General features: G+C 37.5%; 1 protein-coding gene across 1 annotated transcript; it reads right to left on the bottom strand.

Moving 5' to 3' along the window:
* Positions 1–2,167: 2,167 nt before the first annotated feature.
* On the bottom strand, positions 2,168–13,404 carry LOC106536600 (ADP-ribosylation factor-binding protein GGA3). Its single transcript, XM_014033909.1, has 17 exons — positions 13,325–13,404; positions 12,698–12,782; positions 12,447–12,522; positions 12,261–12,359; positions 12,044–12,167; positions 11,750–11,853; positions 10,174–10,254; positions 9,951–10,088; positions 9,477–9,558; positions 9,226–9,351; positions 8,394–8,600; positions 8,241–8,314; positions 7,810–8,162; positions 6,257–6,465; positions 4,095–4,264; positions 3,843–3,953; positions 2,168–3,665 (listed from the first exon to the last, which is right to left on the bottom strand). The coding sequence occupies exons 1-17, from the start codon at positions 13,359–13,361 to the stop codon at positions 3,555–3,557; spliced, it is 2,187 nt and encodes a 728-aa protein (XP_013889363.1). The 5' UTR covers positions 13,362–13,404; the 3' UTR covers positions 2,168–3,554.
* Positions 13,405–14,487: the final 1,083 nt, after the last annotated feature.

Raw genomic sequence — 14,487 nt, 5'->3', positions numbered from 1 at the left:
TATATATATATATATATATAAACTCGTCTCTTTGCTACTGATAGCTGCACAATCGGTTTGGTTAACTGCGCATAGGAGTCAAACTACACACACAAACGTTAGCCTTAGCATTTAGCTACTGCTTTCAGAGGCCTAAAACTCCCAAAAGATGCCGAGACAAATTTAGCAAGTCGATGATTATTTTTGATATTTGTTTTCTCTATAGGCATTTTTTAAGCTGGCACATTATTTATCTGTACATGCATGAGTTTTGTTTAGAGAGAGAGAAAAAGGCCCACTGCTGCTGAACACGCCGCTTGCTTTGTAGCGGTTCACATTACACTCGCAGCGTCTCGCTTCAACACATCAGGCCATTATTCACTTCGAATTGCATGCACATCGTTAGTCACTAGACACTGTATGCACCTGTGTCAATTACACAATCAACAGAATACAACGATGTTTTCCTCCTTTCATGAAGGCTCAGAACACTAGCAATGTTAGCTTATTCTGCTAATTTTACCCGCTATCTTGCTAGCTAGCTAGCTAGCTCGATAGCACGAAGTTTTAACTAAAGCGCTCTTTGTAATCAAACGACTCTAACAAACCGGTTTCAGAAATGCTTTCCAATGTGTTACTTAAACAGAGAGAGCTCATTCAACGAATAATGAAACCCATAAAAGTCCGTTTCTAACCTTAGGTTTCTCGTCTGCCATTGCTACTGCTGATGGTAGTAGTCGGTCTGCGTCTGATCTACTGCGCATGCGTCGTTCGGCGCGCCACTTTCCGATGACTGCACTGGATCGATCTGGATCGATATCCTCTGGATCTAACCAGAGCCCTATATAGATATACTGTAAATAGATAGATAGATCTCTTTATAGGGCACTGYATCTAACTAAACATGACTAAACATGCACCAATACACCACCATCTTGGATCGGGTATAGATCTTTTCCACAAAAAAGGTAAAATAATCAATTAAGCCAGATTTAATGCCCCTTACGGGTGTTTAAACAAAATGAAAGCACCAAATGACTAGGAATAAGTTGTTTCCACGAATAAATAAATAAATAAATAAATAAATAAATAAATAAATAAATAAATAAATAAATAAAAACACTATGGCTTAGTATTCATGAAATTTGAAACTTCTTTGATCATTCTTCACCTGTGTGGATAATGAGACAAGATTACCCAAATGAAGCCACTGTTTCACCTGATTTAAATGAATGGGTAAAACACGTTTCTGCAGAACTTGAAGAGCTAAATCAATGTGTCAATCGATGTTTATCTGCACCGATACCCTGTACTATAAATAATCCTAGTCCTTTTTCAATATTAATTACACATGCACATTATGTATATTGTTGACTCAGTTGCACACCCCTTTGGACTTTGAGTTCAACATGCCTGTATCTAAAGCTGCACAGTATTTTTCCTGTTATTGCCTTGTACAGTATTTTTTTTATTTTATTGTTACTATTGCTATTGCTTATTTCCTATATACTGTCTTTTAATACTGTAGAATTATTTTTGTGTGAACCTATGTATCTGCTACCGATGTTACACCTGAATTTCCCCTGTTTCTATTCTATTCTATTACTGAAACATGAGTGTTGGAGCAGGGAAACAAGCATGCAGGATAGTGACTCCACAGGACCAGGATAAGACACCCATGGTCATAATCGTCTTACATTTGAATTAGACCACACAGAAGCTACAGATGCATTGATTGTTTTTAGGTTCCCAAATGATCAAGGAGACGGGCACAGACAGCCGTAATGAGAAGAAAGGTTTCGACCTAATGACGATGGCTGCTTACAGCTGGAAGACTTTGGCAAGACAACCTGTTTCAAAGACACAGGAGTTATATTTACTCTTATGTTTTCTGATTGTTTTCCCGAAGTTAATGTCATGGCAGTTTCTCTTTTTTTTTAATGACAGCTTGTAAACATCAGTGCAGTCTTTTTGTTCAAAACTTTCTTCTCATTGTGACTGTTCATGCCAGTCTGATAATAAAGTCACATGATCTGATTTAAAGTCACATGAAACATCATTCCAATGACATTGTAACAAACAAAACGTGTAAAAAAGTAGTACAAATAGAGTAATCTTTATTTTTTCATGCACAGAAAAAGCTTTTCAAAAATATGCAACGACAATTTAATATTCTCAAACAAATAAATACTTTTGTAAGAATCCTGTAGAGAACCTTTCATGTAATGCTAACACCCTCAGAAAGACAAACTTAATGTAATAATTTGTTTTACCACTTAAGAACTTTATTTTCCTAAAAGTAAAAAAAAAAAAAAAGGAAAGATGTTAAGGTTAAAACAAACTCCCACAGTAGTAAAACATTTACACTTGGCTTAAAGAAATCTACTTCAGTTCATTTTCCACATCTAACACCAGGAGCAGAACAAATGTACAATATATATTTAAATAAATACCGTTATTCAGTTTGTAACCGTTTGAACCTCATCCTCTGACAGGACCATTGTCTCTGGGACAAAGTTGTGTCTTTATTATAAATGCTGTCCATAAACACCGATCTTCTGGGTTCCACAATAATGTGTCTTTTTTGTACATATCTGAATATCTGGTGATGAGTTTGGGCCTTCTGAAGACAGTTTTCTGTGTACGTTTTCATATTTTAATGTAGATAGCTCTTTACACAATCTCACTTTGGACAAAGAGTCTGCTGGAGTAAAAAGGTTTAAATAAGAGCATTTGCATGTGTTGCAAAAATTATTTCAGCAATCCACTTTGGAAATAGGTCCTTTTGAACAAAACGTTTTAAGCTTGTCAATACAATCCAAAACAGAGCTGTGAATGAATCGTTTTAAACKGCAGCCCGCCCTGGTCATGGCTGCATTCAGACTAGCCGTTAGCTCATCAGATCTGTCAACTCTGTTTCTTCAAACTGAGGTTGCTCAAGAAGCCAACTACAACATGTAAACATATTATTATTTATAACTTTTTAAACAGAAAACCACTTCAAAAAAACAGCCAAACTATTCCTTTAGGAATGGTAAACATGAGTGCTAAAATTAAACAGAAGAAGAAAGAACACAGTTGCAATAACAGTAAGTTAACAGTTCCAACACTTTCTTTCACAAACCAAAATAAATATTACATCCATGATAATACCTGAAACTCTAAAACAACTATGGAGAAGCTGTATGAGTTTATTTTTAAAAAACCTAAGCAAACATGGAAGAAGTAAACTGACTCCTCAAAAACTAATACATGAGTGTCTTTCATTAGCGATGGATAATTGACCTCCTTTAGTATGGGCTCAGTCTCCCTAAATTTGCCATTTTGATTTGCTCAGACTGTAGGTCGCCCACTTCACTTTGTTCAGAAGTAGATAAATAATAAAATGAAAGCAACAAACCCTCCTCCACACAAAACCAGCTCACATGATTTGTGTTCCTCTGGTAAAAGTTTCATGTCTCCTTCATTGGTCCATAAATTCAAGATTCCTAAGTTTTAAATATTCAAACTTTAATGTTTGCAGAGCAGCGACACACTGAATTAAAAAAGAAGCTCTAAGGAAGCTGTAAACAGAATTAAAGAGCCCCCCACTGATCAGCAGGGGGGAATTCGTTCACCTCCCCCACCTCCGTGAACAGCTGCTCTCCCAGAGTGAACATCAGTTTGTATCTCATCCGAACCTTTTCCTGGAAAACATTCAAAAAGGCAGAAACACGCTCAGATTAGCAGCTTCCGTTGGCGCTCTGCAACACACGAGGTGACCAAATAAAATCTGAGCAGAGAAATTTGATCTGAGAAATCATTTCAAAACCCCAGCTTAAAAACATGCAAGAGAACAACAGAAGCCTGAGACCGAGCGGTACCTTGAGAGGATTGGCGAGCAGCATGATCTGAGTGACGGAAGGAGGGGGAAGAAGTGGATTAAAAGGAGCCAGCTCTGTTCCTGAGGGCGGCTGCAGCTTCACCTTCATTGTCTGTCAAAGAAAACATGCACGCGGTTTAAAAAAATAAATAAATAAATAAAAGAAAACTTGAACATCTGTGTGTTGAATCTGAATCCACAGCCTTGCTTCCGGGTCAGTATGAGTGTCACATAAAGAACACGAGGCTCGTACCCGGGGCACAGCCGCCTGCAGGACTATGTTCCTCACAGGCTGAGGGGCCGTGTTGAGCATCGACGCCACCATCACTAGAACATCAGGCCTGCCTGGTGGACAGTCCGTGGCGAAGGTGAGCAGAACACGAACACCATTCTTGTCATAAGRGGTCACAGGTAAGACTTTACCTGAAACACAGCAGAAAAGAGTCAGGTGATGACGGGTTACACACAAAAATATGAAAACAGTTAAGAAGACATTAAACTATTTTTTTAATTTAAAATAGCGAGAGTAGTATTTATTTTTCACAGCAACATAAAACTGAATGAAAACCAGTTGGAGGTGATTTCCCCGTGTTGTTTTATGAATAAATAGGACATTAAAGTCAGACAGGGCAGAGCAGAGAGGCTTTTCAAAAACAAATTAACACGACACCTCATCATGTCCCAAGCATTGTTATCATTTGGCTTTGCTAACCGCATGTAGACTAAATTAATCACTTGTATAAGAAATTAAAAACGGGGGTTAAAAAATACACATTTTTCTCTTTTACCACTAAGTGGCAGTAARGTCAAGAGTTTCACTTACAAACTAAAACCTCAACAGGAGAGAAGCTGTTCTTATTTTACAACTGAAGTTCATTAAATTTATTGCTCTAAAGAAGAAACAAACATTTTCAAATTCAAGTCATTTTTGCCACATAAAATATAGTTAAACTAATTTGTGTTTATCCAGAGTAGAAAAAGGATTTTTATTTAGGCTTAGTTTCTCATCAATCATCTAACTCTCTCTAAAAAGCATCTGATTGGTGCTGAATTCATTCTGAACGGGTTACGAAGAACTATCCTCAGAGATGGGGACTCCTGACTCGGACTTAGACTTGAGTCACACTTAAGTCCCTACTATTAGAGACTTAGACTTGACTTGAACTTGTGGTTTGAGACTCGCGAACAATGCAAGTCTTTTCACTGCCCGGCTCACGAAGCTCACTCCCTCAACACACATCCATGCTCCGCTCCCCCTCACCTGAGAACAGGAGGGGCCAGCGCCGTCCAACYTTAATGATGCGACTTTATTCAATGCCATGACAAGAGACTGACCAAATACAAAATATGTGGAGTCCAAATCCAAAATTTATTTTTGTGATGACTCGTGCAACCCTTTAAGGATTCTGGTTCATCATCTTCACTGACATGCTTTTATGCATTTAAAATATTTTTTTCTGGTATTTTATTGTAAAATCAGCAGCAGACTTGTTGAGTTTGTTCTTTTGTCAATGGAACGATATAATTACAGCAAGCCTACAAATGCAAAATACAGTAAACAATACTCTAAAGGCTTGATTGTTGTTATTTCAACCTTAACCTTATTTGTATTTTTAAAACAGTATTATGTTTTAATAATACTATTAAAACATAATAATATGTTTTAATATTTGATTAAAATATACTATTAAAGAATATAATCTAGTATAGTTAGAATACCTTTGATCAAACTGCCATTTGGACTTGAGGTGAATAGACTTGAGACTTGACTTGGATTTTTGGTCAAAGACTTGGAGCCAAAGACTTGAGACTTGACTTGGACTTGCAAAAAAAAAAGACTTGTGCACATCTCTGACTATACTCAGCAACTGCAGCAGAAGAGGTTTAATGTCTGATTTTAAAGGTTCTGAATTAAGCTGTMTATAGCTGCAGACCTGGTAAAAACTAACTATACTCTTTTTGAATTAATAAGTTTTGATCTGCTCAACTAGGAACATAAAAAAATCTCAGCACCTTAATGCAGCATTTAAATAAACTATTATTAAATGTTTGCATCATTTTAGAGATGGTGAAAAGTGGTTCTGTTTTGAGCAGTGGTTGACTTAGTTCTTCTGCAATGTGTCATACTGRATGCTGTTTTTAATCTGAAGTTGACTGGACATTGATCAGTGTAAGACTGACAGTATGATTATCTTAAACTCAACTATCACAATTTTATAGCATTGTTTAAGGTTTGATGTGATATCAGAGAGAGATGTCAGCTATTGTTTAAAAATTACCTTGTTTTTCACCCATAAAGTATGACCAAGCGCCCTTTGAGTCAGAAGTCTCAATACCTTGTACACTCGAGCAATTCTGACCTCAAATTCTGACAAGCACAGGGAAAAATCATTAAGCTTCCATCCTGTAACTTACTTGGTTTGATTGCTTCCAAAGGGACAAAGAGACCAGCCAGAGACGCCTCGTCTCCTCTGCTTGGACTTGCTTGGCTCATGGGAAGAATCGGGGACAGCGAGCGTAACAGAGGACTGTCATCTGCCTGACTCTTGACAGCTGGAGGGGGGGACCATCCTTGGACTCCTGCTGTCAAAATTGAGGCAGAGCTGATGGGGGTCCCGCCAAGACTGGAAGAGAGCAGTGAAAAAAATTAGATCAATCTAAAGGAGAAAAACAAAATGAAACTAGTTCTTGGATGATCTGCAGCTTGAAACTATTTTTGCCTACAACCATTTATTCACCGTTATTTATCCAGGCAAATCCATAAATAAATGGTTGTAGGCAAAAATGTTTTCAAACTTCAGATCATAAAACCATTTGTGGACCCAAGTATTAGTTTCATTTTTTTTGTTTCTTCTTTAGAGTAATAATCTGCATGTCAAACATCAAAATACCCTGCATGTTGGAACAAGAAGACAATAAGGGTGAAGTTGAAGTGATGCTTGAAGTAAAAAGAAACAAACAAACAAACAAACAATTTATTTTAGATCTAATTACCTTTGGATATAATAGTTTTGATTTAAAAACACTCAACCTTTTTTATAAAGATATGGACACCTCATTAAAGTGACAACTCATTTAACTCTTAAGTGATAAAATAATRATAGTAGTACTGTACCATAATTACTTAGTGTGAAAAACTCAGTTCAGTCAGGTATGATTTCCACTTAAGAGAAAATAAGACTTTCAGCTCAATTATCCTTTTGAACTCAAATGTTTTGTTTAAAAACCTCTGAGAAAAGTTGAACATGTAGGAGTGATTCCTAGATTTAAGTGAAAGAATGAAAGTTCATCTTCTGGTTTGAGTGGTAAAGACTTATCTAACTGCAGTAAGTCAGTAATCAAAGGGGATTTTTAATTGCCTAATTAAATAATTAATCAACGATGAATTTGCATTTTCTAATATAAAAAAATCTTTTTGACCAGAGACTTGTTTAAATTATCATCTCTAATAATTCTCAGRGGCTGAACAGGTAATATCCAAATCTGCTGAGTCTTTGTGTCATCAAGGAAATTTTTAATTTACATTAAAAAAAATCAACAATTAAGTTACAGTAACCCAAAATTAACCTGGTAATACTGAAAGAGCAATTTGTCCATTCAACACAGCTGGTGTAGATGGACTACAGAATAGAAAATCATAATTAAGTGGCCTATTAATCAAAAAACATGAAACCATTTTTTATTTTGACTTGGGAAATTACTTTTGAGCACATTATCATGAGACAGAGGCAGAATCAGGTTGAGCATTAGGCTTTGAGCAGCTGCCAAAACAAAAACGGGTCCTGTTTAACATTCATTTCTACACCTCCCTATTCAAACAGCACACAGACATCTTCTCAGCTTTTTCTTCTAAGGTTTTCAAAACACTATAACAGGTCAGACGTTAAGTGTTCCTAACCTTTTCACTGAACCCAACTGCAAAATGTGCTAAATATTCCTCTTCGTTGCCCTCCCGTGGTAACACTTACATATCATTACTGCCCAGATCCAGCATGGCGAGGTCCTGGAAGTTGTGACTGAGAGAGGACGATGCAGACTGGAGGACTCCGGGAAAGGGGACGTGTTGGCGGGCAGCTGACAGAGCAGGTGAAGAGCCGAGTGACTGAGGAGCAGCAGCCGAGGCCGTGGTGTTCAGCGCCGAACTGAGCGGTGAGGAAAACACCAGCCCGGGGAAGCTCGAGGCCGAGGCAGCTGTAGTGGTTTTGTTGGGACTAACTGAGGCTACTGTTGTAGAGCGGACATCTTGAAAAAGTGACGGTGTCGAAAGTGCTTGAAGCGTAGACAAACTGGTSTCAAAAAGATCCAAATCTTGACTGGAATCCTGGAAGGTTTTATAATTTAAAAAAAAAGTTATTTCCATTCAGAATGTGGAACATTTTATTTATTTTTAACTTCATACCTGTGAAGATGGCAAGTGATTGCTCTGATTTCCTTGTGTTGATTCACTAGCTGCAGCGCCAGGCTCATTAAGACCTGTGAAATTACATGTTTTTTACATGCACAGATCCTTAAATGTGCATAAAAGTATGTAAGTATGTAACAGGTGCGGTACCTAAACACAGCAGCTCCTCATCCAGCAGTGAAAGTGCTGCAGACGGCGCTCCGACACTCTTAGACGGAGACTCGGTGGCCGTTGATCCAGAAAGTAGGTCACCCGGAAAAGGTAGAGAAGACGCCAGAGGTTTGTGCTCAGGTGGAGAAGGACTATCAAGGCCCACCAGGTCAATAAGAATCTCAGACTGGTTCCTGCTTTCAGTGCCTTTCAGATGGAGGGAAAAACAGCAGTAAAAACGAGCACAAATCTACAACTGTAGCTTCAACACCAAATCACTTTAATCTAATGCACGTTCTATGCATGGAAATAAACAATTTAATTGATTACTTTTCATTTAGAGATATGGTAAATGACTCAAAAGTAGTTGAATCTGCAAGTCTGAACACAGCTGCAAAATCAAATCTTAAAACAGGGGTTTACCTGATACAGAGAGCTCTGAGGAGCAAAATACTCTGGATTAAAAGAGATTCATTTAAATAATTATTCACTTTGAAGTGTTTTTTTTTAACAAAACGATTAAAGTTAAAGCTTGTATTTCACAGGGWTGAGAAAGTTGGAGACAAATTATGATGGGAATTCACGAGAGCGAAACTCTCGCAAACTAATTTCCTCAAGTGAGTCACAGGGCCAGACCCAGAGGAATGTCTCTTTGTTTTTATTTTGTTATCAGCCTCAGACTGTGTTTTTTGGGATTTGCCATTTTCTGGGTGAGTGAGAATCTACACCGGTTTAATGCAATCATTTGACAACAGGGTTATTTGATTGCAGATCAAAGTTTTAAATCCATACACTATACCTCTCCAGAAGAATCTCTTCATTTAAACCTCACCTTGTCTGACTGATGTTTGGATTCCTTGTGCTGCTTCAGTGTCTCCYCTGATGCCGCGTCCTTCTACAATTGTCTTATAGGAATTAATGACGTGAGACAGGTCGTCATTGGCCTGCAAGATCTCTCCTGATAAAAGCACCCCCCAACATGAGAACAGTGGTCAGGATTGTTGAATGCTTAAAGACTGAGTTGATTTATTAAATTTAAAGGGTCTGATTGGTCAGAACACAACCCTCTTCAGTCACTCCTACCCAAGCTGCTGTCATCATCCTCAGTCTCTGTAGCCAGCTTAAATACTGTTTGCCTTAGCTTGTCACAGTCGCTGCACAACTCCTGAAAACAAACAAATCAAATAAAAGGCCTGAAAGATTTGTCATATTTTGTGTCTTGTGTAAAAGCTGGAAAACAACGCACATTGTCTCCGTTTGGCTACAAAAGCACAATTTTTTAAGGACTGAAAGAAAACTTTTTTCCAATAAAATGATTCTGTATTGCTTAAAAGATATTAATACTGTTTTGTGTTTTTGTTCAAAAATTTAATCATATCAGGTGTTCAAGTGAAGAAGTGTAGTCTTCTAAACATATTTGACACGTTAAATCAAGGCCTTTTGTGGCTGTTTGTACAACAGATTGTGCCAAAGTCCTTTCAGGACGGTTAATCATTGCCATAAAAATAAGTTATCATAATCAAAAGGTTCACTGACGTCTTATGAAACAGAACAAACCTGAATAAGCTCCTTATCTCCTTCAGAGGAGCTCTCTGGGCTGAAGTGAATAAGCATCTCATTAAGGAGTTTCACGCTGTTGTTGACTGCCTCCAGAGTGCTTTTCTGTTTTGCTGCTCTTTGTGATCTCACCTCATCCTGCAAATTATAAACACAAAGTCAACTGCAAGTTTAAAAATCTGAGAAACGTGTCCGGAGCAGCTTGAAATCTCAAGTGACGCACCTCCTTCACCATGTTCTTAATGAGGCGATTCGCCTCTTGAAGATCTTCAGGCTTTTTGCTTTTCAGAAGTTCTGCTAATCTCTGTAAAACGAAGGGAGAATCATCAGCCGGCTGCAGTCCGACCTCATGCTCTCACAAATGAAAACAGGCAAAAATTAAACCTTTAAAGCTCCCGGACACTAAAAAAAAAGTAAGTAAGTAAGTAAGTAAACTTTATTTCTATAGCACCTTTCACAGACACAAACATCACAAAGTGCTTCACAGAAAGCAATAAATAAAAATAATTAAAAACAATAAAACAGATCACAGATATAAAAACAACAGTTAAAACACAATAAAAAGCACATTAACTAAAAGCCTGTCTGAATAAAAATGTCTTAAGACGTTTCTTAAAAGAGTCAGTAGAATCTGAGCAGCGAAGGGACAGAGGGAGAGCGTTCCAGAGCCTCGGGGCCACCACCTGAAAAGCTTTGTCTCCACGGGTTTTATAATGGGTTCGAGGGACCACCAGCAGCATTTGATTAGAAGACCTCAGAGTCCTGGATGGACAGAGAGGCTTCAGAAGGTCCAGGATGTATTTGGGGGCCTGACCATGAAGTGCTCTGAAAGTTAAAACTAAAATTTTAAAATGACTCCTCAAATGCACAGGGAGCCAGTGCAGAGAGGCTAAAACAGGTGTGATATGGGCTCTCCTGTGGGTCTTTGTTAATAATCTCGCTGCAGCGTTCTGCACAGACTGAAGCCGAGCCAAGGAGGATTTGTTTAAACAAGTAAAAAGACTGTTGCAATAATCTAAACGAGAAGAAGCTCCAAACCTATAATCTACTAAACAACTGCAGTCTAAACAACTTAAACTGTTTGATCTGTTTGTTCTTGAATTAGTAAACTGTGTCAGAAAGGCAGATACATCTGTGAAATTAATAACATAAAACTCATTTCTTACTGAGTAAGAAAACATGAAGCAAAGAAAAAACAACTTTTGATTTTATATCAAAAAATACTGCGATCAAAAAGGTCATTTTATATATTTTGTATGGAGTTTAAAAGCATATATACGGTCTATGAAGTAATAAAAAAAATTCAAATGAAATGGAATTATTTGCTCATGCAAAGGTCACTGTTTCTGACCTGCCAACCTTCTGGAACCTCATGTACAAACACTGCATCTGCACGAAACATTTTGTATGTAAGGATGCATAAAAAATGCTGGTGGCAGAGTGTGAATAAACAAAACAAATATACACATATTTTTCACTTGCCGTATTTGCAAACCTTTTCAGTTGCCAGTACCAAACAATAAAAGCACTGAAACTCGCTTAAATACGCTAAAATCTGGTGCATTAATACCTACGGCATGAGCAGATAAACTTTTGGAAAGGCACCAACAGTACAGAAAAGCATAGACAGGTTTTAGAAGAATGTATGCTCCCGTTCAGCAGAGAAGACAAGAGTGGAACAACACTGTGCTCCAAAASCTCCAGCAACTGGTTTCCTCAGTGCCTCGGTGTTTACAGACTGCTGCTAAAAGAAGGTGGTGCAGCTTTCGAAACTCTACATCGTTAACGATTTCACTCACTTTGCTCTTTGTTTCATCATCAAAAACAGGATTCTTGGGTCGCGGAGAAGGTGAGGGTATTAATGTRGCATCAAGAGAGACATCTGGGTCTACAACAACGATGCCTGTAATTTAAAAATTAAAAACAAACGAAAAAAATGTTGGCTCTTAAAACCAGCTGTATGATTTTAAAGAGAGGAAAAAAAACATTAAACTCAAAACAAGCCTTCTTATCTGTAAACTGCATAATTCTTAGGGTGTGCCTTTTACACATTTAGGTTTGTTTAAACTGATTTTCAGTGACCATTGTCTCACCTTGTGACTTCAGCATCTGATACGCTTCACAAATCTTTGCTTCTTCTGGTAGAGATACTGTCCAAGTATACAACATCTCTATCACCTTACTCTTCACTTTCTCTGATACTCTGTCTCCAAGGTACTGAAAAAGGATAAAAGCACAGCTTAGAARGAGATCTAACTTTCATTAAAAAAGCACACAAATGCATAATTTTTAAGTTGTTCTGTGACTTACTTTAGGTGAAACCACCTTTATTAACTCATTTAAAAACTTGAACTTTCCAACTTCATTGTGAAACCTTCGCCCACAGTTTTTCATACAAGCCTCGAGAACCTAGGAAAGCAAAAACAGCGCTCGTTAGATGGAAGCTGAAGGACGACGGAACAAAAAGAAGCACAGTGCAATGGCCGAGCTGCACACCGTTAATGCTTGCATCGCCTCCCATTCCTGAGGGGACTGGATCTTGTGTGCCAATAATCTTACAGATATTTGGGGACTGAAAAACATTGCAGAGAGAAAAACAACAACAACAACTCAGAAGTAATTTTCACTACTAGAAGCCATAGAAACACTCATGTGTTAACAGCATGGGTATCTGATTTGATTAGATGGGTGTGATTCACTGCTGCTACAGGACAGACTGAGAGCTTATTGTTTGAATGCAGCCATACCCTTCTAGCTCTTTATTGATTTGGTCACAGAATCCCAATATATATTCCCAGTCTTCCTGTCTGTTGGAAGGGTTGGTGGCTTTGTCTGAAAAGGAGACAGCACAACCTGAAAAACTTTGCAAATGAACACTTTAATATGCTTTTTCTATTGCTTGTTCCTGAAAAGCTAATAAAATAGGGAGCTGTGTGATATTAAGACTTAAACGAAACAATAATTAGGCCAGTGAGTGATCTTATTTTTGAATAATCCATTCATTAGCTTAACACTTTGCTAGTTGTTGCTATTTCAACTTAAAATGCTAATAGGATGTTTTTTTACAAAATAAAGTTAATACTGAACATAGTGCAAGACGAAAGAAAGTAGTTGTCGCGTATTCTGTAGGCATATGTAAAAGTAACAAGTAGACTAAACAAGAAAGGTGAATTAGGTTTGGCATCCATTCATTTGCTATGTTATTAGCTTTGTTAGCCTCACAACACAAACCAACAGGGCGCAGTAATACTCGGGAACAGTAATGACACTAAAGCCCAACTAACACTTCGAGAACTTATCATAATAAAAAACTTTTTTCACTCACGGGTAACATGGATAAATAATTGGAAATGACTACCAAAGTGTGTACTCACTGAGCCAAGACTCCAATGACTCCCCATCATCCGCCATATTTGGATTTTCTGACAGGAAACAACGCGTGACTCGTGCTGCATTCACGTGCCTTCGGAAACTGCGGTTCTCGATTTTTATGTTTTTCCTCGCTCACCGACTACATGGTTTAAATYTGCCGAGACAGGAAATAAACCTTCACCGTAGATGTGTAACAATTTTTAGGCAGCATTTTAATCACACATTATACATAGTTGGATTTCGACGTGGTTTTGTGTGTTTATGTTTAGTTACTGATGCGAACAAAAACTACAGACATTGAAGTAATCTGTGTCTGTGTTTAGTGTCAAAACTTGACCCTGATATTTTTTTTAATCAAGGGACTAAACAAAATAAACATAATATTATAAATGATGTAGCCTATGTGATGTATTGCAAATTAGCGTTCTTGCTGCAAACGTTGTAATATTGATTATCTGTGCTGATGCTGAATCTGTCCCACAAAATAAACCTTAAATAGATATTAGGATGACAGTGTTACATAGAAATGCAACCCTATTACTGTTATCACGTTTATACTATTAAATGTTGAATTGTATCAAACAGCTAGGTTGTCTCTTAGCATCACAACCAAGGGGTGGTTCAGGAAACCCAATCCTAACRATGGGATTTATCAAAAAGAAAAGTCTTATTAGTGCAGGTTTTTGTTTGTTTGTTTGCTCTTTATTGTTTCATGCAGGTACAGCAGCTCAATAATAATCCAGGATCAAGAATAATTAAATAAAACATTGCCCAAACATCATCCACTATAACGAATAAATAAAAAAGAAAGAAAGAAAACATGGCTTTTTTTTTTCATTAACCAAAAATATCTCTGCAGCTACAAGATGACAAAGTAATGACATTTTTGAATTCCCAATAAATTGCAAAGAACTCAGAAAATAATGAAARTGATTTTGCCTTTGTTAGAAACTATTTTAGAGTGACACGAGGGGAAACAAAAGTGTTAACTAATGAAACTATTTTACCAGAAGTAAAYACAAAAATTTCATCTGGGATTGATTACGTTGAACCTAAGTGGAAAACCTTCTTTGGTCTCATTAATTTGAAACTCACATCATCACATCCTGACCCTCATGAGCTCTACATCTCTCTCTCTCTCTCTCTCTCTCTCTCTCTCTCTCTC

This window comes from Austrofundulus limnaeus, unplaced genomic scaffold, assembly GCF_001266775.1.
Source record: "Austrofundulus limnaeus strain Quisiro unplaced genomic scaffold, Austrofundulus_limnaeus-1.0 Scaffold1891, whole genome shotgun sequence".
NCBI classification, from domain to species: Eukaryota; Metazoa; Chordata; class Actinopteri; order Cyprinodontiformes; family Rivulidae; genus Austrofundulus; species Austrofundulus limnaeus.
Note: the sequence above shows the minus strand (reverse complement) of the source record. Positions and strands in the feature narration are given on the sequence as shown.